The sequence below is a fragment of the Triticum urartu genome, chromosome 2A, assembly GCF_056163025.1.
Source record: "Triticum urartu cultivar PI428250 chromosome 2A, HENAU_Tu73, whole genome shotgun sequence".
NCBI classification, from domain to species: domain Eukaryota; kingdom Viridiplantae; phylum Streptophyta; class Magnoliopsida; order Poales; family Poaceae; genus Triticum; species Triticum urartu.
Genome location: NC_141874.1, coordinates 433,807,024 through 433,834,315, shown reverse-complemented (window position 1 = coordinate 433,834,315; position 27,292 = coordinate 433,807,024). Strand labels below are relative to the sequence as shown.

At 51.8% G+C, this 27,292-nt stretch overlaps 1 protein-coding gene and 1 pseudogene across 1 annotated transcript; one reads left to right on the top strand and one right to left on the bottom strand.

Moving 5' to 3' along the window:
* The first annotated feature begins 7,575 nt into the window (after positions 1 to 7,575).
* On the top strand, positions 7,576 to 9,714 carry ACOS5 (acyl-CoA synthetase 5). The gene is made up of 2 exons (XM_048705013.2): positions 7,576 to 9,206; positions 9,277 to 9,714. The coding sequence occupies exons 1-2, from the start codon at positions 7,576 to 7,578 to the stop codon at positions 9,506 to 9,508; spliced, it is 1,863 nt and encodes a 620-aa protein (XP_048560970.2). The 3' UTR covers positions 9,509 to 9,714.
* Positions 9,715 to 23,216: 13,502 nt separating this feature from the next.
* LOC147985368 (flotillin-like protein 2 pseudogene) lies at positions 23,217 to 25,483 on the bottom strand (annotated as a pseudogene).
* Positions 25,484 to 27,292: the final 1,809 nt, after the last annotated feature.

Below are 27,292 nucleotides of genomic sequence, written 5' to 3'. Positions count from 1 at the left end.
GTGGTGCTTCGAAACAACAAACCTTCACAATGGTGCACAGTTAGGGGGAACACTTTCTTGAAATTATTACGAGGGATCATCTTATTTAAGCTACCTTCGTTCTAAGCAAATAAGATGTAAAACATGATAAACATCACATGCAATCAAATAGTGACATGATATGGAATATCATTTGCTCCTTTTGATCTCCATCTTCGGGGCTCCATGATCATCGTTGTCACCGGCATGACACCATGATCTCCATCATCATGATCTCCATCATCGTGTCTTCTTGAAGTTGTCTCGTCATCTATTACTTCTACTACTATGGCTAACGCTTTAGCAATAAAGTAATTACATGACGTTTATGTTGACACACATGTCATAAATAAATAAAGAAAACTCCTATGGCTCCTGCCGGTTGTCATACTCATCGACATGCAAGTCGTGATTCCTATTACAAGAACATGATCATCTCATACATCACATATATCATTCATCACATCCTTTGGCCATATCACATCACAAAACACTTGCTGCAAAAACAAGTTAGACGTCCTCTAATTATTGTTGCAAGTTTTTACGTGGCTGCTATAGGATTCTAGCAAGAACGTTTCTTACCTACGCCAAAACCACAATGTGAATTGCCAATTTCTATTTACCCTTCATAAGGACCCTGTTCATTGAATCCGATCCGACTAAAGTGGGAGAGACAGACACCCGCCAGCCACCTTATGCAACTAGTGCATGTCAGTCGGTGGAACCAGTCTCACGTAAGCGTACGTGTAAGGTCGGTCCGGGCCGCTTCATCCCACAATGCCGCCGAATCAAGATAAGACTAGTAACGGCAAGATAATTGACAATATCGACGCCCACAACTACTTTGTGTTCTACTCGTGCATAGTAACTACGCATAGACCTAGCTCATGATGCCACTGTTGGGGAACGTAGCAGAATTTTAAAATTTTCTACGCATCACCAAGATCAATCTATGGAGTTATCTAGCAACGAGGGAGAGAGGAGTGCATCTACATACCCTTGTAGATCGCGTGCGGAAGCGTTCAAGAGAACGGGGTTGATGGAGTCGTACTCGACGTGATCCAAATCACTGATGACCAAGTGCCAAACGGACAGCACCTCCACGTTCAACACACGTACGGTTGGGAGACGTCTCCTCCTTCTTGATCTAGCAAGGGGGAAGGAGAGGTTGATGAATATCCAGCAGCACGACGGCGTGGTGGTGGATGCAGCAAGATCCCGGCAGGGCTTCGCCAAGCGCAAGCGGGGAGGAGAGGTGTAACGGAGGGAGAGGGAGGCGCCAAGAGCAAGGTGCGGCTGCCCTCCCTCCCCCCTCTTTATATAGGGGCCTTAGGGGGGGACGCCGGCCCTAGGAGATGGATCTCCAAGGGGGCGGCGGCCAAGGGGTGGCTTCCCCCCCAAGCCAAGTGGGGGGGCGCCCCCCACCCCTAGGGTTTCCCAACCCTAGGCGCAGGGGAGGCCCAAGGGGGGTGCACCAGCCCACTAGGGGCTGGTTCCCCTCCCAACTCAGCCCATGGGGCCCTCCGGGATAGGTGGCCCCACCCGGTGGACCCCCGGGACCCTTCCGGTGGTCCCGGTACAATACCGATGACCCCCGAAACCTTCCCGATGGTCGAAACTGGACTTCCTATATATAGATCTTTATCTCCGGACCATTCCGGAACTCCTCGTGACGTTCGGGATCTCATCCGGGACTCCGAACAACTTTTGGGTTACTGCATACTAATATCTCTACAACCCTAGCGTCACCGAACCTTAAGTGTGTAGACCCTACGGGTTTGGGAGACATGCAGACATGACCGAGACGCCTCTCCGGTCAATAACCAACATCGGGATATGGATAACCATGTTGGCTCCCACATGCTCCACGATGATCTCATCGGATGAACCACGATGTCGAGGATTCAATCAATCCGTATACAATTCCCTTTGTCAATCAGTACGTTACTTGCCCGAGACTCGATCGTCGGTATCCCAATACCTTGTTCAATCTCGTTACCGGCAAGTTACTTTACTCGTACCGTAATGCATGATCCCGTGATCAACCACTTGGTCACATTGAGCTCATTATGATGATGCATTACCGAGTGGGCCCAGAGATACCTCTCCGTCATACGGAGTGACAAATCTCAGTCTCGATTCGTGCCAATCCAACAGATACTTTCGGAGATACCTGTAGTGTACATTTATAGTCACCCAGTTACGTTGTGACGTTTGGCACACCCAAAGCACTCCTACGGTATCCGGGAGTTGCACAATCTCATGGTCTAAGGAAATGATACTTGACATTCGGAAAAGCTACAGCAAACGAACTACACGATCTTTGAGCTATGCTTAGGATTGGGTCTTGTCCATCACATCATTCTCCTAATGATGTGATCCCGTTATCAATGACATCCAATGTCCATAGTCAAGAAACCATGACTATCTTTTGATCAACGAGCTAGTCAACTAGAGGCTCACTAGGGACGTGTTGTGGTCTATGTATTCACACATGTATTACGATTTCCGGATAACACAATTATAGCATGAATAATAGACAATTATCATGAACAAAGAAATATAATAATAACCATTTTATTATTGCCTCTAGGGCATATTTCCAACACTAAGTCCTGAGCGGTAGAACCGCTCCGGGCACTGGTGGTACCGGTATAACCGGACCAACCGGGCCACCACCGCCCGAGTACCACATCAAAACAGAAGTCTGACCGGTACTTGGGCGGTACTTGGCCGGAACAACCGCCCTAGTCATTGCTGAGCATGTTGGCGGTACCACCGCCCGGAAGCAGCGGTACAACCGCTCGAACAAAACTAGTAAGCGTCAAGAACCATCGGTACAAGGAGCGGTACAACCGCTGGGAAGCCACAGTAAGCAGTAGGATAAGAAGGGAAGAGCTCTCTCTCACACCTAAGGAAGGCAATAGAGGGGTGAGGAAAGTGTACGTGAAAAGATTCCCCAAACTCTTTTCAATGTGGATTCCCTCTTGATAATACGGGTTTCCTACGACCAAAGAGATAAAAGGCGAGGAAAAACTCCGTCTTCGATCTTTTCCTTCCAGAGAGAATAGCTATCCAATGAAAGCCTAACCACCGAGAACCTCAAGCACTTAGCACAAGATTATACCAACAAAGGGTTGTCATCATCATCCAAAACACAAAGTAGGGAAATGCCCTTACACCAGCGGTACTACGGCGGTAGTACTCCCCCACTACCGATGTCTTCTCTGTAGCCCAGAAGGATTAGCGGAAGTAGGGTAGTAGTAGGGCGGTAGTACCGGTTGAGTGGTACTTCCATTTTCCACTACCGCACACAGTACCACTTATTTAAGTGCTTATGTAACCCACTTCCTCCCCACTATAGTAGAGTGGTAGTGGGGCGCGGTAGTACCGCTTGCTGCGGTACTTCCATCCTACTCACCCTCTACTACCGTTGGTTCTCTGTGTCCTGAGACACTCAATGGTAGTACCGCTTCAGTAGCACTATGCTCATGTACGCTTGTACTCTCAGTGCTACACCTGGAACTACCGTACCAAGCAGTAGTATACCTCTTCAGGCCTGTATGTGTTGTATCTTGTGCTTGCTAGTGAGCTTGTTATTGTGCTTGTCATATAGGTTGTCCACCTAGTTGCATATCTAGACAACCTATTTTATTGTCGAGCCTAATTTGTTAAAAAGAGCTAAACTTTGGTAGTTGCCTATTCTCCCCCCATACACACACATCTAGTCAACCATAGCGATCCTTTCACACTCCATGTTATAACAATTGACTTCTGACGATATGATGTCAAAGTATAACAAACAAGTTTGGGTTAATTCAATATGATCGTTCTTCCAATGTCATGTACTCAATGTTGTTTTAGGACTATCATTACACTTAACGATATCCTAAGATCCGAAAAACATAATTACCAACAACACTTGAACTAGCCTTAGAGATAAGACTAGGAACCTAATTTTACCGTTTATCATTCTACACATGCATACGAGTTTTCCACTGAATCACATATTCCAGGATCATAATAGTTATAGCATAGAATATAAACTATCAATTATGAACATGGAAATATAATAATACAATATTAATGCCTCCAGGGCATATTTTCAACATTAACGCAATAGGCAAGATGACACAATGTAGACAAGAAGAAATCTAGCAATAAGATCAAACCCCATCGTTTTACCCAGAGTGGCAACAATACAAATATGTGTCTTGCCCCCATTTTATAATTGGGATATAGAACATCGCAAGATTGTACCCACTATTATGCACCACTCCCTCTGAAAATCTACCAATCAATCTTGGCCAAAGAAGACAAATAGATGAGAAAGCATACATATCAACTTAATTATACAACAAAGAAACTTCAAAAGATTCAATATGATTCAGTGAACAATCTGATCATAAACTCATAGTTCATCATGTCCCACCAAACGACCGCAAAAATTACATCAGATTGATGCCAATCACACAAGGAAGAAGGGGAACATGGTATTGAAGATCCAAAGTGAGTGGGAGAGAGATCTAGCTACTACTATGGACCCATAAGTCCCGAAGGAACTACTCACACATGCTCGTGGAGGCAGCAAGGTTGATGAAGCGACCTCCTCAATGGCTTCCCCCTCCGGCAGAACTCTGGGACATGGTTGCAGATGGGATCTCTTCGAAACAGAGGCTTACGACGGTGATAAAATTTTCCTAGAGGAACGATGGATGGTTTTGGTATTTATAGGATTTTATGGCGGTGAAATCTGGTCAAGGTGGTAACCGGGGGCCCACAAGCCCAGGTGGCGCGACCCCCCCCCCCCCCTGTGCACATCACTTGCCCTTGTGGCTGCCTGGTGGGTGGACGCTTCCTGAACCTTTTAGTATTTCTTGTGGCCCAAAAAATCGTGTTGAATCGGCAATGTATTTTAACCTCTGTAGATATTGATATCCTGTGAAACCAAAAACAAGTAGAAAAGAAGAACTGACACTTGGCACTAAATTAACAAGTTAGTCAAAAAATTGCTATAAAAAGTATATGAAAATGATAACATAATAGCATTTAACAATAAAAAATTATAGATACGTTTGAGAGGTACCAGTCGCCGAGATTCGCGACCAGGGACTGGTGACAGGGATGTGAAAGAGGAGGGAGGAGGTGGGGACGAGTCGGACCTTGTGGTGGCCACTGAGCTCCCTTGTAGTCGCCGCCGAGTCACCGCCTTTGTTCGCTTCATCTTCCTTTTTTCTCGTGGACGCCAGGGGTAAGGCTAGCGGAGGGGTTTGTTTTGCGGGAAGAGAGCATTTCAGTGAAAATCGGAGCGGGAGGGCTCCATACCGTGCAAGGGAACTTTACATGCGAGCGAATATGAGGCCGAATTTAGCTTTTGTTTCCATAAGGGTTTTTTTTCGAGCGAGGGCAAGCAGGAATTTCTTGTCCAACCAAACAACGGAATTTGCTGCTAGGGAATACCAAATGGCGAAGATAGGCGCCGGCGCACTAGCCCAAAGTTTCGGCCGGTCGCGGGTACGCCATATGATTCGACTATTTTAATTCGTCTGATCGTCCATACAGGTCGTTTCTTTTCTCTTCTCTGCGCTGGTGGTCCACCTATACTGCACGGAAATTGCTTGCCCCATGTGCATCAGCGCCATGCCGTGGGGTTGCATGCTGTCACGTGGGAGGAGATCATCCAAATGATGATGTGACTTCTCCAAACTATCTGCACACAATAGTTTCATTTAAAAATGTACACAGAGAATCTGCACTTATTTTTAAACTCTATTTGTATGTAGCATTGCAGCAAAACTCCACAACAAAAACCAAAAAAACACAAATCAAAACAAAAAAACCATATGTTTGTAGCATAATTTCAGTACTTTTACAACAACAAAAAACATATGTAGCATTGTACAAAAAGCTGACAACAAAAAATGAAAAAACTATGGAAGCAAAATCGCTATGTGTTTCCAGCATATTTTCTAGTATAAATTTACAAATAAAAAATCGCTCATGTAGCAGTTCGTTGGGCCATTGCAGCTTTCACGGAAGCCCGGGCCTCCATGAAGCTTTTTTCTATCGTCGGTTGAAGCTTTTTGCATCTACAATTAAAGCTTTTTTTTGTCAACAGTTGCAGATTTTTTCGTTGTACAGTGTCTTGGTTAAAGCTTTTACATATATGGTTGAAGCTTTCTCTATTAACGGTTGAAGCTTTTTTGGTTGCACAGTATCCTGGTTGAAGCTTTTGCATCTACAGCTGAAGCTTTTTTTGTCAACGGTTTCACCTTTTTTTTTTCTCAGTACCTGGTTGAAGCCTTTTTCATCTACAAAAAAGTCGGCCGGTTGTAGCAAAAGAGGGTATCAGTTCGAGGGAAAAAAGCTCGCTGGCGCTGCCTGTCGTCGCCATTGTAGCAAAAAATGTTAACCGATTGTAGCTTTCGTGGCTGTCAGTTGCAAAAAAAAACGACGCGGTTGTAGCAAAGAAAATTTGACGTCGGCCGGCCGCTGTGTACGGTGGTAGCAAACCATGTCGCCAGTGGTAGCAAATACTTCACGGTTTGCAGCAAAAAATAATCGATGTAGCCTGCTGTCGAGGTCGCATCATCTTCACGAATGATGTAGCAAAAAAATATTGGTCGCCCGTAGTAGCAAACGGAGTGACCGGTAGTAGCAAAACAAAACATTGATTCCAGCAACAAAAATTGGCGACAAATCCAATAGTTAGTTCCAGCAAAAAAGTTTATCAGTTGTAGCATCCTCGCCACCGTATGTAGCATTTCCCATGGACGGTTGTAGCACTCCATAAAGAAAAAAGCGGAGCTGTGTATGGGCACATCCATGACGACGCTGGCCACAGTACTGCCTCGCCATGGTTGTAGCACGCACACGCCCAACTCCGGTGACAAGGACGTGGTTGCAGCAATGGCATGTGGCTGCCACCGGCTTGCCGGTCAGCGAGAAGGAGATTGGGCGAGCGCCCATGAAATCTCATGAAAGTGCTGGTCCATGCCGCCGGTCGTTCCTAGCTGGGATTTTTTTGGGGGGGGGGGGGGGGGGGCGAGTGGGATCTGCTCTAGGCGATGTGCTTTGTAGGGGACATGCCTCAAGCGCACATGGAGAGAGAGAAAAAGCTGCAGGAGAAAGAAGAACGGTTGAGAGCTGGATAAGAAGCTAACTGCACGCGGGTGGGGTCGTGTGGACGAGTGACCTGGCGTAATAAAGAGCCCTTGATCGAAAGGGAATCACACGTCACGCACGTGTCCGGCGCAAAGTTCTGCCGACGCGTCGTTGTCAAACATTTCCCATACCAAATCCATTTCATGCACCTCAGTTCGGACGTCCAAAAGAATTTTTAGAGATCAATAAAATTTAGAGGAATGTTTTTTTAATAAAAAAAACTCGACGCACACACCGTATGCATGTACAAACTCTAGGGCCGCTCTTATACAGAGAGATTTAAAGTCAAAGAAGTTTAACACAACTGAATCCCAGAGTGAAGGTTCTTGTGTGCTTCCATATGCATGATGATAATGGACTGGATTGGACACACTCTTTGTAAGCCAAAAGGCCATGACTCAACCAAACCTTACCTACATACCACTTGTCTTGGCAACACACAAGAACTGTGTCACCGCCACGAGCATGCCCTCGTCTTCCTCTCGCCACTCCTCCTCAAAACCCCTCATCTCTACAAATTCAAGCAAAGCCGCAGCCTTCCAACTCACCACCGCCCACCAAGCCTCTCACAACCGCCAGCGCAGCATGGGTGACGCGGCCATCGCCGTCATGGAGGAGGAGGGGGAGCAGGAGCACATCTTTCGGAGCAGGTTCCCGCCAGTGGCCGTGCCGGATGGCGTCACCGTGCCGGACTTCGTGCTGGCGGGCGCAGAGGCCTACGCCGACAAGGTCGCCCTTGTGGAGGCCGCTCCCGGCGGCCGGTCCTACACCTACGGCGAGGTGGCCCGTGACGTCGCGCGGTTCGCCAGGGCTCTGCGATCCGTGGGCATCCGGAAGGGCCACGTCGTGGTGGTCGCGCTCCCGAACCTCGCCGTCTACCCCGTGGTGTCCCTCGGTGTGATGGCCGCCGGGGCGGTCTTCTCCGGCGTGAACCCCCGCTCCCTCGCCGCCGAGATCAGGAAACAGGTGGAGGACTCCGAGGCCAGGCTTGTGGTCGCCAACGAGGTCGCTTACGACAAGGTGAAGGACGTGGGCGTGCCGGTCATCGGTATCGGCGAACAGGGGCTCATGGCCGGCGCGATAAGCTGGGACGAGCTCCTCGCCGCGGCGGACCGCACCGGTCCGCCGGTGGTTCCGCTGGAACCGGTGCAGCAGTCCGACCTGTGCGCGCTGCCGTACTCGTCCGGCACAACCGGGGTCTCCAAAGGCGTGATGCTGAGCCACCGCAACCTGGTGTCCAACCTCTGCTCGTCGATGTTCGCCGTCGGGACGGAGCTGCTGGGGCAGGTGGTGACATTGGGGCTCATGCCGTTCTTCCACATCTACGGCATCACCGGCATCTGCTGCGCGACTCTGCGGCACAAGGGCACGGTGGTGGTGATGGACCGGTTCGACCTGCGGACGTTCCTGGGCGCGCTGGTTGCGCACCGGGTGATGTTCGCGCCCTTGGTGCCGCCGGTGATGCTGGCCATGGTCAAGAACCCCATCGCCGACGAGTTCGACCTATCCGGACTGGCCCTCAAGTCCGTGATGACCGCGGCGGCGCCGCTCGCACCGGACCTCCTGGCGGCCTTCCAGAGGAAGTTCCCCGGCGTGCAGGTGGAGGAGGCGTACGGGCTGACCGAGCACAGCTGCATCACGCTGACGCACGCCGGCGACGACCCGGAGAAGGGGCACTTCGCCAAGAGGAACTCGGTGGGATTCATCCTGCCCAACCTGGAGGTGAAGTTCGTGGACCCCGACACCGGGCGGTCCCTGGCAAAGAACACGCCGGGGGAGCTGTGCGTCCGGAGCCAGTGCGTGATGCAGGGCTACTACAGGAAGAAAGAGGAGACGGAGCGCACCATCGACGCCAAGGGCTGGCTGCACACCGGGGACATCGGCTACATCGACGACGACGGCGACGTCTTCATCGTCGACCGGATCAAGGAGCTCATCAAGTACAAGGGTTTTCAGGTTGCTCCTGCGGAGCTGGAGGCCATACTCCTGTCCCATCCTTCCGTCGAAGATGCAGCCGTCTTCGGGTGAGTAGCCATGCATCTACATCTGCTTCGGCAAAAACATGTCATTGAGCTCGTGTGTCATTTGTTGCAGACTGCCGGACGAGGAAGCTGGTGAGATCCCGGTATCGTGCGTGGTGCGGCGGAGTGGCGCGGCGGAGAGCGAGGCAGACATCATGGCGTACGTGGCGTCGCGCGTGGCCTCGTACAAGAAGCTCCGGATGCTGCACCTCGTGGACGCCATCCCCAAGTCGGTTTCCGGCAAGATCCTGCGGAGGCAACTCAGGGACGAGTTCATCAACATGATCAAACCAGCAGCTGCTTAATAAGGATTTGCCGCTTCTTTCTAGCCCACATGCACGCACAACAACTACTCCTATATATCTTTGTTATTTCAGAATTGGGAGTGTCCACTTATATCTCAACACTTGATTATATACAGATATGCTAGTTGACACTTTGGCAATCGATTGATTTCTTTTGATCAATTGCCGCCTGCAATCTCCTCTCTTTTTTACTGGCCTTTGGAAATAATAACAACCATTTGAATATCAAAAACAGGAAGAGTCACATGGTTTATCTTTTGAATGCATGCACACATCTTATCATTTGAGTCCTTTTACAGTACAATCTAACTATTTTGGTAATTTCATTTTCGTGATTCAACGGTGGAGATAGGGCAATACTACATATGCTCCACCCATGTTTTTTTATCTTAGCTTTCAAATTTGAATCTATTTTATCTTTTGAACCGAAAGTTCAAATTAAGCTTCGTTTGCATATTTGTGTTCTTTGCGATGAGAACTTTCGAACAAGACCCTTCTTGAATACATTTCTACAACTTCTAAAATTGTACTAAGTTCCAAATATTAAAACATAATAGCCATAATATTTAATTTTACCAAGTTTCATTCCCTTTGAGGGTTTAGAGTTCACTGTTTAGGGTTTAGGGTTTAGGGCTTGGGTTTGGGGTTTAAGGTTTGAGTTTCAAGTTAGTATTTGAAATTTGTGAAATTTTAAAACTCGTCAAAATGTATTCAAGAGTGGTCTTATTTGAAAGCCCTCATCACAAGTAACACAAACATGCAAATGAAACATACATTGGACCTTTAATTCAAAAGATACAATAGATTCAAATTTAAAAGCTAAAATAAAAGCATGGGAGGTTAGATGGGTGGAGCATGCCATCACCGCCAAAAATTGCATGACAGGGCCCACCCAAAACAATCAATGGACTAATCCATGTACGGGACCTCCCATGCATTAGACAAAATCCACTCTCTAGATGAAACTACAAGGAAGAAAAGGGAAGGTGGATTTCAGAAATTACGGACATATTACTACCAACTTGCACTCTCCCAATAGGCCAATGTGTACAAGAACAAGCCAAACATAGTGTAACTTGGAGCATCTCACTAAAAAGTCCTAAACTTTGAAAAAACACTACCATTTCTTAGGATTTAAGTATGTCTAACTCATCTCCAAAAGACCTTTAAGTAAAAAAAGTTATGAGGCCAAACCCCAAAAAGTCCCCTTCGCAAAAGATAGGGGCAAGTCGACAAAGCCCCAAACCCACCCCAATCGGTCCGAATTCGGCGAGAGGACATTTCTGGTTGCAATCGCCACAGTGATTCCCGTCTCCATGCCCCCTCCAGCCACTCGCTGACTACCCCGCCCCCTCGCCACCAAGCCCATCCTCATCATATCCGGGAGTCCGATGGCACGGAAACCTCTGTCGAGCCCACGACACTGTTGCCTACCTCTCTCAATGCCAAGCTATGTCCAAGCTGCCTCCGAGAAATGACCCATCTCCTTCCCGCCACCATGTCATCGTCCCACCACCAGGGAATCGGATGTCAGCAACCATGCTTGACCCTGGCTTGTTTGCAACCACATCGACTCTGCCATCGGCCATCGCCACCTCCCGAGCCAAGCAGCCACGAGTTATCGTGTCACACCCGAGGTAGCTAGCAAGGGCAACGGTTGATGCGCGTGCCTTCGGACATCTTACCCAAGCTCTCTCCCAGAGACTGTGTAGTTGGACAATTCACCCAGCTTGCCCCCGTGTGTCCTCCTCTCCCATGTTTGCATTCTATTTGACAAATGGACGACAAGGCAAATTTCTTCTACTTCCCCTTTTATGTGCATATTTCTAACCAAGTGGGGGGGGGTGTTGATAGATGAGCATGCTTGTTCAAGAGTTATTCGGTGAATAATCGCCAAGAAATGCTACATCAACGGACCTTCACGGGCTTATTACAGGGTAGGTTTGAAGTAGCAAATCATGATTGGATTAAGGGGGAGGGATGGGCCCCACCCAGCTGAAAATCAAGAGGGGGCCAGTGTAACACCCCGGATGTAACTTTCCCTATTTGTACTCCAACTCTTGCCGTTTCCGGCGTTAAGTTATATTTATTTCTCGGGTTCGGGTCTTTGTCTCCGTGTGTTGTTTTCTTTGTCATGCATCTCATATCATGTCATCATGTGCATTGCATTCGCATATGTGTTCATCTCATGCATTCGAGCATTTTCCCCGTTGTCCGTTTTGCATTCCGGCGCTTCGTTCTCCTCCGGTGGTCATTTCTAGCTTTCTTTCGTGTGTGGCGATTAAACATTTCCGGATTGGACCGAGACTTGCCAAGCGGCCTTGGTTTACTACCGGTAGACCGCCTGTCAAGTTTCGTACCATTTGGACTTCGTTTGATACTCCAACGGTTAACCGAGGGACCGAAAAGGCCTCGTGTGTGTTGCAGCCCAACACCCCTCCAATTTGGCCCAAAATGCACCAAGCTCTGCTCCATGTCCTAGAGCGTTCGATCACGATCGCGTGGCCGAAAACCGCACCTCATTTGGACTCTCCTAGCTCCACTTATGCCTATAAATAGCCCCCCCCGTTTTCGGATCTCTTCTTCCTCCCCGAAACCCTAGTCTAAACAAACAGATCCCCGCACCGACGGACGTGTCCGCCCCCGGCCGGACAGCGTCCGCCGCCACCCGCGCCCAACCGGGCGTTGCCACGTGGCCCTCGCCACTCCGCCGCCGCCGCGGCCCGGGAGGCCCGTAGCCACGCCGCCGCCCGGGTCATCCTCCGCCGCCCGCGCCGCCCTTCTTCTCCGGCGCCAACGCCGCCTCCTCTCGCCGCCGACTCGCCGGCCGCCTCGCCGACACGTGCCGGACCCGGCCCTCGCCGACATGCGCCGGACCCCGCCTCGCCAAGCTCGCCGCCCCGCCGCCAAGCCCGTCGTCGGCGGGCCCTGCTCCGGCCGCCGCCGACCCCGTCGTCCGGCAGCCCTCGCCGGCGCCGACTCCCTCCTCGCTGGAGCCCTGCTTCCTCGCCGGAGAGCTTCGGTGAACAGTGCCGGCCGCGCCTCGGTTTCCGTGCGAAACCCTAGATCTAATCCGAGAGGTTGATTTTTTTGCTAAGTCCCAGGAATTTTCACTTCATATGCTCCTATTCGAGGCCCCGTAACTTTGCATCCGTAGCTCCGATTTGGGCATATAGTATATCAAAATGTTTGCCTCGACGAGTACATCATTTCATTCCATTGCATCATTTTCATTTGAGCTCATCTTGATGCCAAAAATGCTGTTAGAAGGAGGCTTCGTGAGTTAATTGTCAGATCTGCTAGTTCATCTTAGACTTTTGTCATTTTTGCCATGATTATAGTGTGCATGCTATGCCTGTGAGTCCTTCATATGTTTTGTTAAGGATTTTGTCTTCTTTACAGAGGTGCAACCCATGCATTTTTAGGATGTGTGTGGTGACTTGTGCAAGCTTGCAAAGTGAGGCACCCGGGAAATCTGTTTTCAGAGACTTAGTTGTTTTCACTATGTCTGGGATTATTTAGTTCATGATGCCATATGTTCAGCTTGTTTCCTAGTGATCTGTGCCTCTTTTGAGGATGATCAGTAAAGGTGTTTTGTTAATCATGTTATGATCTATCCATCCATGTCTTTGTTTACAATTATGGAGCATCCTAGCTTGAGTCAATCGAGCTCTATGTTTGCTTCGTTGTGAATCTGGGCAGATCGTCAACTCGTTTGTGATTTTGCCGGCGTTGTTGTAGTTGATCCGTGCATGCTATGTCATTGTTCTTGCCATGTCTAGCTAGCATTTTGCGCTTTCTTAATGGATGTATGCTTGCCTTGCCATGACTTGCACCGTGGTGTGTGCATCGAGCTCGTTTACATGCCTTGGTGAGTTATATTTCAGCATGTCTCAGTTTTCACTAAGTCTGAAAACTGATTATGTTTTTGCTATGTTCGTGTGCTCGTTAGTATATTTTTTGATCCCTTTTGGCCCCAGGTCACTTTGGGTCTTTTGTTAAGATTGTTGAGTAGCTCCATGCCATGTTCTTATTTATCATAATCAGGTCATGTATCATGTTGTTTTGCTGCTCCGAAGAGGGCTTCGTGATCTGAAATTTCAGACAAGTGTTAATTTCACCAAGTCTGGAATCTGTTTTGCATTTGCGTTTTTGCCATGCTTGTTTGAACCTCATAATGGATGAATTGGCCGTGACTCACTGCTAGTATTTTGTTAAGAATCTTGTGTACATCTCTGCCATGTATTTTGTTGTCATGTTTGGTGGCTGTAGAATGTTCATCTCACTGCATTTAGATGCCTACTTGCTGTAAATCGCAGACCGGTGTCAATTTTGAAACGCTTGCCATTTCCAAACCGCAACTCCGATTCCGGCGTTCTTTATATCGTTTTCAAGCGATTTCATCTCATCTTCCCAGTGGCACCCTTGGAATTCCAGGTTCATGCATTTCCTGTCATATCTTGCATTTTGCATCCCGCATAGCATATCTTCATTTCATCATATTGCTTGGTCTTGCACGTGGTTGATTGTATCCTTGTTACTTGTTTGTCTTGTTTGGATAGAGCCGGGAGACGAGTTCGCTACCGAGGAGCCCGTTGAGTTTGCTTGTGAGGATCCAGTCAACTCTGACAACTGTGCAGGCAAGATGATCATACCCTCGAAATCACTACTATCTTTGCTATGCTAGTTTGCTCGCTCTTGCTATGCCAATGCTACGATGCCTACCATTTGCTTGTCAGCCTTCCAGTTGCCATGTTGAAACTCTAACCCACCATGTCCTAGCAAACCATTGATTGGCTATGTTACCGCTTTGCTCAGCCCCCTCTTATAGCGTTGCTAGTTGCAGGTGAAGATTGGAGGCCGTTCCTTGTTGGAACATCTTTTATTTACTTGTTGGGATATCATTATATTTCCATGTTATCTTAAAGCATCTATATACTTGGTAAAGGGTGGAAGGCTCGGCCTCTCGCCTAGTGTTTTGTTCCACTCTTGCCGCCCTAGTTTCCGTCATATCGGTGTTATGTTCCCGGATTTTGCGTTCCTTACGCGGTTGGGTTATAATGGGAACCCCTTGATATTTCGCCTTGATTAAAGCTTGTCCAGCATTGCCCAACCTTGGTTTTACCATTTGCCACCTAGCCTTTTCTTTCCCTTGGGTTCTGCAGACTCAAGGGTCATCTTATTTTACCCCTCGGGCCAGTGCTCCTCTGAGTGTTGGTCCACCTGTCAGCTGCCGGTGGCCACCAGGGGCAACTCTGGGCTGGCCTACCCGTACCTAAGACAATTTGAGTGTGCCCTGAGAAAGAGATATGTGCAGCTCCTATCGGGATTTGTCGGCACATTCGGGCGGTGTTGCTGGTCTTGTTTTAACCTGTCGAAGTGTCTTGAGTTACCGAGATACCGAGTCTGATCGGAACGTCTTGGGAGGAGGTCTATTCCTTCATTGACCGTGAGAGCTTGTCATGGGCTAAGTTGGGACTCCCCTGTAGGGATTGAACTTTCGAAAGCCGTGCCCGCGGTTATGGGCAGATGGGAATTTGTTAATGTCCGGTTGTAGATAACTTGAACCTTAATTAATTAAAATGAATCAATCGTGTGTGTTACCGTGATGGCCTCTTCTCGGCGGAGTCCGGGAAGTGGACACGGTGTTGGAGTTGTGCTTGCGCAGGTTGTTCTTCTAGATTCTCGCTCGTGCTTTGCCTTCTCTTCTCGCTCTCTTTTGCGTATAAGTTAGCCACCATATATGCTAGTCGCTTGCTGCAGCTCCACATACATTTGCCTTACCCTTCCTATAAGCTTAAATAGTCTTGATCGCGAGGGTGCGAGATTGCTGAGTCCCTGTGGCTCACAGATACTATAACTCCAGATGCAGGTCCAGGTGATTCCGCTCCAGGTGACGAGTACGAGCTCAAGTGGGAGTTCGAAGAGGACTCTCAGCGTTACTACGTGTCTTTTCCCGATGATCAGTAGTGGTGCCTAGTTGGGGTTCGATTCGGGGCCTTGTCGCATGTTGGGTTCTTTTCTATTTTGGCGTCGTAGTCGGGCCATGAGTGTTTGTATGATGGATGTTATTTATGTACTTTGATGTGACGTGGCGAGTGTAAGCCAACTATGTATCTCCCCCTTTTGTTATGCATTACATGGGATGTTGTGATGATTGCCTAACTTGCGACATTGCTTTCAATGCGGTTATGTCTCTAAGTCGTGCCTCGACACGTGGGAGCTATAGCCGCATCGAGGGCGTTTACAGCCAGTTTGATTAGTTGGGAGGGTCTGGTGAATGCCCGTAGTAATCTCGTGCATCTAGCATTTTTTATTATCACCCAAGGAGGAGGAAGACAAAAATGACTTCAACATGGCCTTGCCAGAATAGTTGAGTAAGGAGAAGGAATAAATATGAGGTTGAACCTTTTCGGGCGAGGTTCCGGAATGTCGAGGGAACTGCACATTTAAAAAAAAGGTGCATTGTTGACACCAAGGTTTGAATTAACACGGCATTGGAAAGTAGTTTAATTGGAGTTAAGCTTTGGGTATCGGTTAGAATGTAGTCTCTTATCGATTTGGGTTGTTATATAACGAGTGAAACCCTAACGATATAGATGGAAGTCTTTCTAGCCGCCGCCTCCTCCTCCTCCAAAAAAGCTATGGTTTTTGCCTCCCGCCGGCACTGCCGCAGGTCCGCCTCCTCTCCGGTGGCCCTAGGGCCATGGGGCGCGGTGGATCTCGGCAAGGGCCGGTAGGAGGGCTCCGCTTTTAGTCATTTCTTTCAGTTTTGTTATGGTTTGTGTCCTGCTCAGGAAGACAAGACGACGATGGCTCCCTGAAGATGGAATAAAAGTCTCCCCGCCTAGCCCCCGTTCCGGTAGTGCGTCTAGCACCGTTGGTGGGCGTGTGGAGGTGTGGCTCCGGCGGATCTATCTTTGGTGGATTTGCTCGGATCTCGTCGTTGTTCGTCTACGTTCGTGTGTCTTCGGATTGGATCTTTCTGATATACGTTATTCTTCATCTGCGGTTGTTGTTGTTCTGGTGCGCTGGTCCTACGGGGCCTGACAGCACGACTTTCCGACTATCTACTACAACAAGTTGTGCCCGACTCCGGCGATGGAGGGGTGATGACGGCGGCGCGCCTTCGGCTCGCTTTAGTGCTTGTAGTCGTCGTTAGGTGGTCTATGGATCTGGATGTAACTTCTGTTATTTCTGGTATTCGTTGTACTGCCATATGATTGAAGATGAATAGATTGAAAATTTTCTCGAAAAAAACTCACGGTTTTTTGGGTGTTAAGTTTTGGGCTTCGACAAGAGATGCCCTTAGAGCATCTCCAACAGGCGCCGGTCGCGCCGCGCGCAAAAAACACATATGCCGCGCGCGCATCGGCTGGTTTGGCGCGGCGCGCTGCGCCCGCTCCAGCAGCCGCGCTAAAATGCAGCGCGCCCGCCGCTCCAGCAGCGCGCAAAAAAAGCAGCGCACGCTCATTCTAGGTTAAATGTTGGCATTGGAAAATAGATAGATTGCATAGATTTATACAAAGGTATTTTACATCCGAAACATAGATTGCATAATAATTAAAAACGACAAACGATAAAAAACGAGATAGATTGCATAAAAAAAACTACTCTAAGTCGCTATCATCACTATCATCACCATTATCCTCCTCGGCGGTGTCGTCCGAGGTATCCAGCCAGATGTCCAACCACCGATCATCGTTCGGCGTGAAGAACGACTGCCCATCTGCTGCAACGAGATCGGACTGCGTGTTCGCCAACGCCTTGCGCCGACGCCTGTCCAACCACGCCTCGCGGCGCCTTCGCGTGTCCTCCTCGCGAAGCCTTGCCCAGTAGGCCTGCTCATAGGCGACGTCCTCCGGGTGGCGGTTGTTGGCCCAAACTATCTACTGGCAGAACTGCCGAGGATCAGAGGCACAGACGATCTATACTGCAGCTAACTGAAGCTAGCAGGACACAAGTGAAGCACGCACACACTCGTTGTGGAGATGCTCACGTAGTGAGGCTGGTTGTAGTACTACTACTCTTGGATTGCTTTGGTGCTAACTTGAGTGAGTTACAACGAGAGGGGTGGTGCTGTTTATATAGCACTTACAAACCGACATATGAGCTGCTTGAGCTCAGCCCTTACATCATCAACAGCTTCTACGTCACTGCTGACCTACAATAGTAGAAAATCAAAATGATCTTGCCAACTTACTGCTACTGCCTCCATAGCTAAGTAATCTGCTACTACTGGTGCATGCATGCTGCCGACATGCAGCCTTTGGAGACAAGTTTGACACAACATTCTCCCCCTCAAACTTGTCGAAGAAGCTTGGTGCCCATGATCCCAACCTTGTCGCGTAGTTCCTGGAACCGGATGCGACCAAGTGCCTTTGTCAGAATGTCCGCCTTCTGCTCACCAGTCCGGATGAACTCCACGATCACCGTACCCTTCTCGACGCAGTCACGTATAAAGTGATAGCGGAGATCGATGTGCTTGCTGCAGTCGTGAAGCACTGGATTCTTGCAGAGAGAAATCGCCGACTTGTTGTCGACGAAGATGAGCGCAGGGGCTGTGTCCTGATTTAGCATCTCGCCGAGAAGGCGAGCAAGCCAAATGCCTTGACAGGCTGCTGTAGCTGCCGCGATGTACTCCGCCTCGCACGAAGATACGGCGACAACCTTCTGCCTCACCGATTGCTAGCTAACGGGACTATTCCCGAGAAGGAATAGTATGCCCGAGGTGCTCTTCCGGGAGTCCACATCACCAGCGTGGTCGCAGTCGCTGTACCCGACCAAGCTCTCGCCGTCGCCACGACGATACACGCATCCATGCGTGAGCGTACCCGCGATGTACCGGAGCAAGTGCTTGACGGCAGCGAGATGATCGCTTGCCGGGGCTTCCATGAACCTACTCAGGTATCCGACAATGAACGTGATGTCCGGTCGGGTGTGCACGAGGTACCTGAGACTCCCGATGATGCTGCGGTAGAGTGTAGCATCCACCGCCTTCTCGGAGCTATCCTTGCTGAGCTTCAGCCGTGCCTCCATTGGAGCGTGCACGGCATGGCAGTCCTTCATGCCTGCTCGTTCAAGCATCTTGGTGGCGTAGGCCATCTGCGTGATTGTAATGCGACCACCCTCCTGGTTCACCTCCAGCCCGAGGTAGTACCGGAGCAGCCCGAGGTCGCTCATGCTGAAGAGACGATGCATCTCTCCCTTGAAGCGTCGAACCTCTTCGGGCTCTGCCCCGGCAATGACCAGGTCGTCGACGTAGATGCCGATGATGAGCAGCGTGTTCGTGGTGCCACGCGAGTACACGCCGTGCTCAGAAGCGCTGCGTGAGAACCCAAGGGATGCGAGGCTTGCATCGAGCTTGGCGTTCCACGCCCGTGGGGCTTGCCGGAGACCATACAGGGCCTTGTGTAGTCGATACACGCCCTGCTCGTGGCCCTTGGCAACGAACCCGGGTGGCTGGGAGACGTACACCTCCTCGTTTAGGTCGCCGTTGAGAAACGCCGACTTGACGTCCATATGGTGTACCTCCCACCCGCGGTGAGCAGCCACGGCAAGGATGAGCCGCACGGACTCCAGCCTTGCCACCAGAGCGAAGACTTCCTCGAAGTCCACTCCTTCACGCTGCACGTAGCCCTTGGCGACAAGGCGCGCCTTGTGCTTGACAATGGCGCCGTGCTCGTCCTTCTTCACCTTGAACACCCACTTGAGCCCGATGGCTCGGTGCCCAGCAGGCAGTGTGGTGAGTGTCCAAGTGGCGTTGTCGTTGATCGACGCCAGCTCGTCCAGCATCGCATGGCGCCAGCAGTCCTCTTGCTCGGCCTCCGCGAATGTGGTCGGCTCCTCGCCGGCCATCAGATGCAAGACGTCGTCGTCATCAACGTCCTCTCCCTCGGGTTGTTGCGGTGTTGCCGCAGCCTCGCCGAGGAGATCCCCCATGCGCCGAAACCTGTGGGGGGCGCCAACGCTGTCGTCAGCGTCGAACTGCTCCGACCTCGCCATTGGCGGGGTTGCGAACTGCCTCCCGGGACCCACCTTGCTTGACGTCGGGGTGTCCGGGGACAACGTACCCGGGGACGGTGTTCTCGGGGTTGCGGTTCCCGGATCCACACTTCCCGGGCTTCCTGGGGTGGAACTCCCCGGAGTCTTGTTTCCCGGGGTCCTAGAGTACATCGGGTACTCCACGGTGAAGGAGCTGCTTGCCGGGGCCTCCCCCGACGCCTCCCAAGTCCATCGCGCGTCTTCGTCGAAGATGACATCGCGCGAGACATGCACACGCTTTGAGACGGGGTCGTACATCTTGTACGCCTTAGAGCCCGTCTCGTAGCCCATGAACACCATTGGGGTGCTCCTGTCGTCGAGCTTCTTCAGCTGTGGGCGCGTCATCTTGACGTGCCCGACGCAGCCAAAGGTGCGGAGGAAGCGTACATCGGGTTTCCTCCCATACCATGCCTCGTAAGGTGTTTTTCCATCGACACTCCTTGTGAAGGAGCGGTTGAGGATGAAGACGGCTGTGAGCACGGCCTCCCCCCAATACGTGCTCAGCACCTGCTTTGCCTTGAGCATGCAGCGTGCCATCCCGAGCACCGTCTGGTTCCTCCACTTGACGACGCCATTTTGCTGCGGCGAGTAAGGGGCTGTGAGGTGACGTTGCACCCCTTTCTCGTCGCAGTGCTTGTAGAACGTGGCCGACGTGAACTCGCCGCCACGGTCCGTGCGCAGCACGCGCAGCTTGTGGCCACACTCGACCTCTGCTGCCGTTTGCTGCTTGACGATGGCTCGGTCCGCCTCATCCTTGGAGGCGAGGAGCAGCACCCACATGAACCTGCTATAGTCATCGACGAGCAGCAGGATGTAGCGACGCCCTCCTGGCATTGCCGGGGTGATTGGGCCGCAGAGGTCCCCATGAACCAGCTCCAGGGGTTTCTGCGCCCGATAGCGTGCCTTCTCGGGAAAGGGCAGGCGCCACTGCTTCCCGGCAAGACACGCATCACACAACTCGTCGGCGTGCTCGATGTGAGGTAGCGCATGAACGAGGTTGCCTCGCGCCATCTTCCGCAACCCGTCGAAGTGCTGGTGTCCTAGCCGGGCATGCCAACGCCACGCGTCGGAGACATGGCCCACGACAAGGCACACAGGATGCACGGGTCGAAAGAAGAGCTTGTAGAGGCGGTTTGCCGAGCGGGTTACCTCGATGAGCAGCCTCTTCTACTGGTCGCGCATGGTGAGAACACCGCGCCGGATGCCGATGTCGAACCAGCCCTCGTCGAGCTGTCTAACACTCACGACGCTGCTCTTGAGCGCCGGGATGAAGTAGACGTCCGTGAATGCCCTATGATCACCCCCTTTGTCGGCGAAGGCGACGGTCCCGCGCCCGTGGATCTCCACCACGGATCCGTCCGCGAACCGCACCTTCCCGGTGATTGAGCGGTCCAGCTCCGCGAACGCGTCGACCGAACCAGTCATGTGGTTCGTGGCGCCGGTGTCGAGGAACCAACCCTCACTTTGCTTGCCGCCTGCAAGCGTGGGCGTGGTCACGGCTCTCTCCTCGTTGAGGAAGACGTAGCCGCACGCACATGCCGTGGTCAGGGAGCCATCTCCCGTCAACACGGTGGACCCCGAACACTTTGTTGTCGGGGTGCGGCTGACCTGAGTCTCCGTGCGCTCCTGCACGGAGTCGATGGTTGCCAGCATCATGGTCGGAGCATGGTCCGCCATATGCGTCGTTGCCGCGCCAACTTGCGCGACCTCGTCGGGTCCCGAGTTCAGGGACGCCGTCGCCGGGGTGTGGCTCCCCCACACCCGAGCCTTCATCGCCTCCCAGTCGACAGGCCCCGAAAACGTCGTTGTCGAGGTATGGCCTGTCACTGGAGTGATGGTTCCCGTGGACGGGTTCTGCGCCTCCTGCACGGAATGGGTGGTTGTCGGAGCCGTGGTCGCGAGAGACGATGTGCTCTCCTGCACGGGCTCCACTCTTGCCAGCATCATTGCCGGCCCGCCGTCCACGTCAGCTTGGACGAGGTTTGTCATTGCCGTGGCTGCCTCGTCGGCTTTCCTCCTGCGGCAATCCCGGATCCAGTGACCCGGCATGTTGCAGTAGCGGCACTTGCCACCGTTGCTAGCGCCTCGCCCTGCCTGGCTTGGCTTGCGACCGCGGTTGCCGCCGCCGCTCTGGGCGCGGTCTCCGCCTCTGCCGCGACCTCTGCTTCCCATGGGGGCGCCTCCCCCACTGCCGGAAGAGCCATCGCGGCCGCGCTGCTGAAGCTGCGTGTCCCACTGCTCCCTGGTGAGCAGTAGTTCGCCGCCAGCACGGTTGTCGGCTTCGTCGCCGCGCTCCTCGACGACCTTCAGCCGCCCTACCAGCTCCTCGATCGTCATGGTGGAGAGATCCACCAAACTCTCGATGGACCAGGCCAGTTGCTTGTACTGCCTGGGGACGACGCGGAGGAACTTGAGAATCACCATCTTGTTGTCGATGGGCTCCGAGCGTTGCGAGCTCGTTGATGAGACCTTGCAGCCGCAAGGCGAAGTCGTCGACTTGTTCACCGGCCTTAAACCGGATCTCCTCGTACTGGAGGCGCAAGGTCTGGGCCTTCGACTCCCGTACGCGCTCCACGCTGATGCGCAGAGTCTTGATGGTGTCCCATGCTTCCTTGGCCGTCTCCTTGGCACCAAGGGTGAGCACCATCTCCTCTGGGACGGAGCGCAAGATCGCCTCCATCGCCAGCCGGTCCTCCTCATACTCGACATCGCCGGTTTCCACAGCTTTCCACATATGCCGCGCCTCCATGATGACTTTCATCATGACCGACCAACTGGGGTAGTTGGTCCGCGTGAGGAGAGGGAAGGAGGTGCTGGACATGCCCACGTCACGCACGGAGCGTGGCGCACCCAGCTCACCTCCCGGCCTGCCTCGCAGCGCGAGCGCGTCCGCCGCACGGGTGTCCTCAGCCGAGCTATGCTCGGCGGTCTTGGAGCCGTCGCCGGCGACGCCTTCCTTCGGCATATGCTTCGGCATAACCTAAGGCTCTGATGCCAATTGTTGGCCCAAACTATCTACTGGCAGAACTGCCGAGGATCAGAGGCACAGACGATCTATACTGCAGCTAACTGAAGCTAGCAGGACACAAGTGAAGCACGCACACACTCGTTGTGGAGATGCTCACGTAGTGAGGCTGGTTGTAGTACTACTACTCTTGGATTGCTTTGGTGCTAACTTGAGTGAGTTACAACGGGAGGGGTGGTGCTGTTTATATAGCACTTACAAACCGACATATGAGCTGCTTGAGCTCAGCCCTTACATCATCAACAGCTTCTACGTCACTGCTGACCTACAATAGTAGAAAATCAAAATGATCTTGCCAACTTACTGCTACTGCCTTCATAGCTAAGTAATCTGCTACTACTGGTGCATGCATGCTGCCGACATGCAGCCTTCGGAGACAAGTTTGACACAACAGTGGTGGCGCCACTCCGCCATGACCCGCTCGTCCTCCTGGGCGACGAGGAGGCGGCGCTGCCGCTCGGCGTGCTCCGCACGGTCTTGTGGCGTGTTCAGACGCGGCGGCGGGGCACGGTCGAGCGCTTGCTGGAGCGTGTAGACATCTTGGAAGTTCATCTGGCCGCGCGGCCGACCTAGACGCCACGCCGCCGCGTCGTACGTGCGGCCGGCCTCGCGCGCCGTCCCGTACGTGCCGAGGCCGAGTCAGAGATCGCCGGAGCGTATCTCCATGTAGTAGCCGCCGTTGGGGCGCAGGCGGACGCCGCGGTAGCCGGACACTGCTCGACGGCGCGGCGGCATGGCGGCGCGTCGGTGGCGGGACGCTGGAGCGGCGCGTGGCAGAGAAAGAGAGAGAGAGAGAGAGGAAGAGAAGAAGAGGAGGCGTGAAGAGGCACGTGGCGCGTGCCGCACTTTATAAGCGCGCCGGAAGCGGTGCGCAAAAAATGGCTCGCGAGCTGGCGCCTTTTCGCGCGCGCGCAAGCGGTTCCTGCGCGCGAGCGCGCGGCAAAACGCCCCGCGCACGCTAAAGGCTGCATTTACCGCGCGCGCGTCGTTTCGTGCGGCTGTTGAAGTTGCTCTTAGTTATGTGTGGGGGGTGGGGGAGGGGATTAATGATAATTAGCAGTACCATACAGTAAGAAAAACACACAAACATATAAACAACCTTTTGTGCAACTCAAAAGTTCATGGTAGTAGTAAAGTTGATCGACCTAAGAGTAATATTTGTTCTCGGCAACTTCTGAATAGGAAATCTGCTACAAGAAATATATAGTGTGTCTGTCGGAAATAACAATCTTAACTAAGTAATATTCATTTAAAGAAAAAAAAACTAAGTAATATTGGGACAACGCCGAACAAACGAAATTCGAACGCGCGCACTAGGACGATCAGTTGGTAGCAGCATCGTCCTTGGGCAGTGCACCGTGGACAGAAGCGGCGGCAGCATCTTGTACACCCCGGCCACCTGCTGCAGCGCGCTGCCAGCTGCGGCCTCTCCGGCCGCGTTCCCGGCACCGTCCGCGCCACCGCCGTTGCTCCAGATGCTGATCTTGGGCTGCATGCCGTTGACCGCGCCGGCGTTGATGCGCGCCATCTCGGCGTACACGCCGCCGTCGATCATGAGGTAGTCCCTGAGCGCGTGGTAGTTGCCACCGAGCGCCTGGAGCATGGACGCCACGTACTCCGTCTTGGCCTTGCCCACCAAGCCCACGGACTCTGCCTCCTTCTGCTTGGCGTAGAGCTTGGCGTCCTCGGCCATCTTCTGCTCGAAGAAGTGCGCGTCGGCCTGCGCCTTGCGCGCCTCCGCCACCCTCATCTGCTCAAACAGCTTTGCCTCCGCCGCCTTCTGCCTGCTATAGAGTTGCGCATTTGATTCTTGAACCTACAAGCACAAGTCATAATGATAAAACACACACACGTAAAAATCAACGGAACCTGTATATGCATGCATGCATGCATGCGACTACGTAATATACTATATGTATACATGTAGGTTAGTTACTTGCCTGTGTATCATAGTGCACGGTTGCCTTGCTGAGCTGCTCGGCCTTGAGCTTCTCGGTCTGGCGCATGGCGTTCTTGCGCTCGACCTCCATCTGAAGTTCGGCCTCGCGGATGGCGACGGCCTTGGCCGCCTCGACCTCGGCCACCTTGGCCTGCTTGTCCCACCCGGCCTTCTTCATGGCAAGCTCGGCCTTGGCCGCGGCGATCTCCGCCGCCCTTTCATTCTCGAACACCTGCACCTCGGCCTTGACCTTGGCCTCCTCCTTGAGCCCCTGGCCCTGCTGCCGCACCGACAGCACCTTGGTCTCGGCGTCCACCTTTGCCGCATTCTGCCGCGTCAGCCCCTCCCTCTTCTTGGCTCCCACCTCTCCCTTCATCCGGGCCTCCGCCACGTCCACCTTGGCCTGGTTCGCCGCGTCCTGCTGCGTCTTCTGGCCGAGGTAGGAGAAGTACTCGTGCCCCGGCACGTCCACCAGCTGCTTCACGTTGGCGTTGTAGATGACGAGGCCGAACTGGTTGAGCTCCAGCTGCACCCGGTTGAACACCTTCTCCTTAAAAGTCTTGGTGCCCTTGAAGATCTCCTTCATGGTGAGCTCCGCGGCGAGCACACGGGTCTCGCCCTCGATGATCCCCTTGACGAGCTCCTGGACGTGGCTCCTCGAGCTGTGCAGCGGCGCGATGAGCTTGGCGTACAAGAGGAGCTGCGCCTCAAGGTCCTTCCTGTCCGACTCCTCGCCCCCGGCGGCTGTGATCTTGGGGCCGATGGTGAAGACCGCGGGGAGTATGAAGGGCAGCTTCTCGGCACTCATGGCGTGCACCTCGAACTCATAGTTCACCGGCGAGATGCTGAACTTCTTGCACTGCTGCCCCACAAAAACCCACGCCTTCTTGGCGAGCTTGACGTCGTCGATGCCCCAGCCGGTGATGGCCAGATACTCCGACGCGTCGGCCACCTGAAAGCTAGCCATCTTCGATCTCCTCCGCTAGCTGGTCCTTACTTTGCGATCTACGTACGGCGACAACTACCTTCCTCCGAAAGCAAAAAAGGCAAATCGGCGAATCGCGGTGATGAATAGGTATACTATACGTACGAGTACTTACGAATCTAGTTCGGCGTGTATATATAGCCGGCTGTTGCCTGATGATGGATACAAATCGCGCAAACAACAACCTACCGGATATATAGAATCCGGGGTATCAGAAACATGGTCTATCGATCTCTAAGCGACTAACCCAAAGATACACGCCTGGTGGAGAAGTGCATAACGCAGGATACTCAGGGAACCTAAAAACCATCACGCGCGTTCAAATAGTATAGATAGAAAAGGAATTTCAAAAGAAAAGATAGAAAAGGATAGAAAAATTTATGACGTCGATAATGGCCGATCGTTCGGTCTGGGACACTCCCGTCCCGAACGAAAGGTTCGGTCTGCGAGGAAACTCGCAGCGAACGAATTCAGTCCTGTGGAGCGTTCGCTCCAGGAGCCCAACGCGACCACCTATTTGGCCTACATGCCCAGTTAAAAAAGTTATTTTTGGAGGAAGATGCCAGAAACAAAAAAGAACAAGAAAAGGGAACAAAGTACAGAAAATTACAGTTTTTCATGTTGTGAATGTGTATAAAACCAATGTGATATTACAATTTTGGAAACTGCCATCCTCTAATATATAAATTTACAAACAGATATTCAAAATGAGATGATGGGAACTTCAACAGAAAAAGGTGGCGAAAAAAATGATTGCCATGGTAGACTAATTTGCCATGTGTGTTGAACAAAAAATAAACAATTTAGCTACTTTTCAGTCAGCTGAGTTTTGACTTTTACGTCAGTCGGTTTCTGGTCCGTTGGATCGTGATTTGAGATGCGTGCGTTTTATTCCTGGAGTGCTTTGTCCTATTCATTTGGGCTAGCTAGCGTCGATTGAGCCGTAGTTTGGGTCAGTCGATCTGGTTGTTGCTGGGCTCGTGCGGTGCGCGGGTGACGTCCGTTGTGCGCGCCCGTTATGCAGCCCGGCCCATTTCGGTGGAACGCAGACCGTCGCCGCTCTTCTCGTCTTATCCTCCCCCCCCCCCCCCTTGTGGTTGTCAGCCACTCCTCCCCCCCCCCTCTCCGCCTCAGTCTCTGGCTTCTCCTCTTCTTGTCCCAAGCTAGGGTTCGGGGATTTAGTTGCTAGATCTCCTCCTTATGCTTCCTCTACTCATACATCTTCTTGTGCTATCTGTTTCTCGGCTAGATCTGCTTACCTAGGTGCTTTTCTATGGTTATCTATGGTGTTTGCAGGACTTTCCAATCGGGGGTTTGGTTGCTGTAGGATTGCCTTTGCTGCATCTCATCTTTTTTCAGGTATTCTTGTCTTGTTGACCCTCTCTATCTTAGTTTATCTTGCTTTTTGTGTTCTTCGCTTCATGTGCCGAGATAGGGTTCATGTAGTTTCTTGCTAGATCTGATCCCTATGCTTCCTCTGCTCATAGTTCTTCCTCTATTTTTGGATTAATAGATCTAAAAATAAAAACAAATAAAAATAGATCTCGAAAGCAAATATGATAAAGAAGAGACCCGGGGGCTGTAGATTTCACTAGTGGCTTCTCTCGAGAAAAAATGGCATACAGTGGGTAAACAAATTACTGTTGGGCAATTGATAGAACTTTAAATAATCATGACGATATCTAGACAATGATCATTATATAGTCATCATCCAAGATTAGTAGACCGACTCATGCCTGCATCTACTACTATTATTGCACACATCGACCAGTATCCAGCATGCATCTAGTG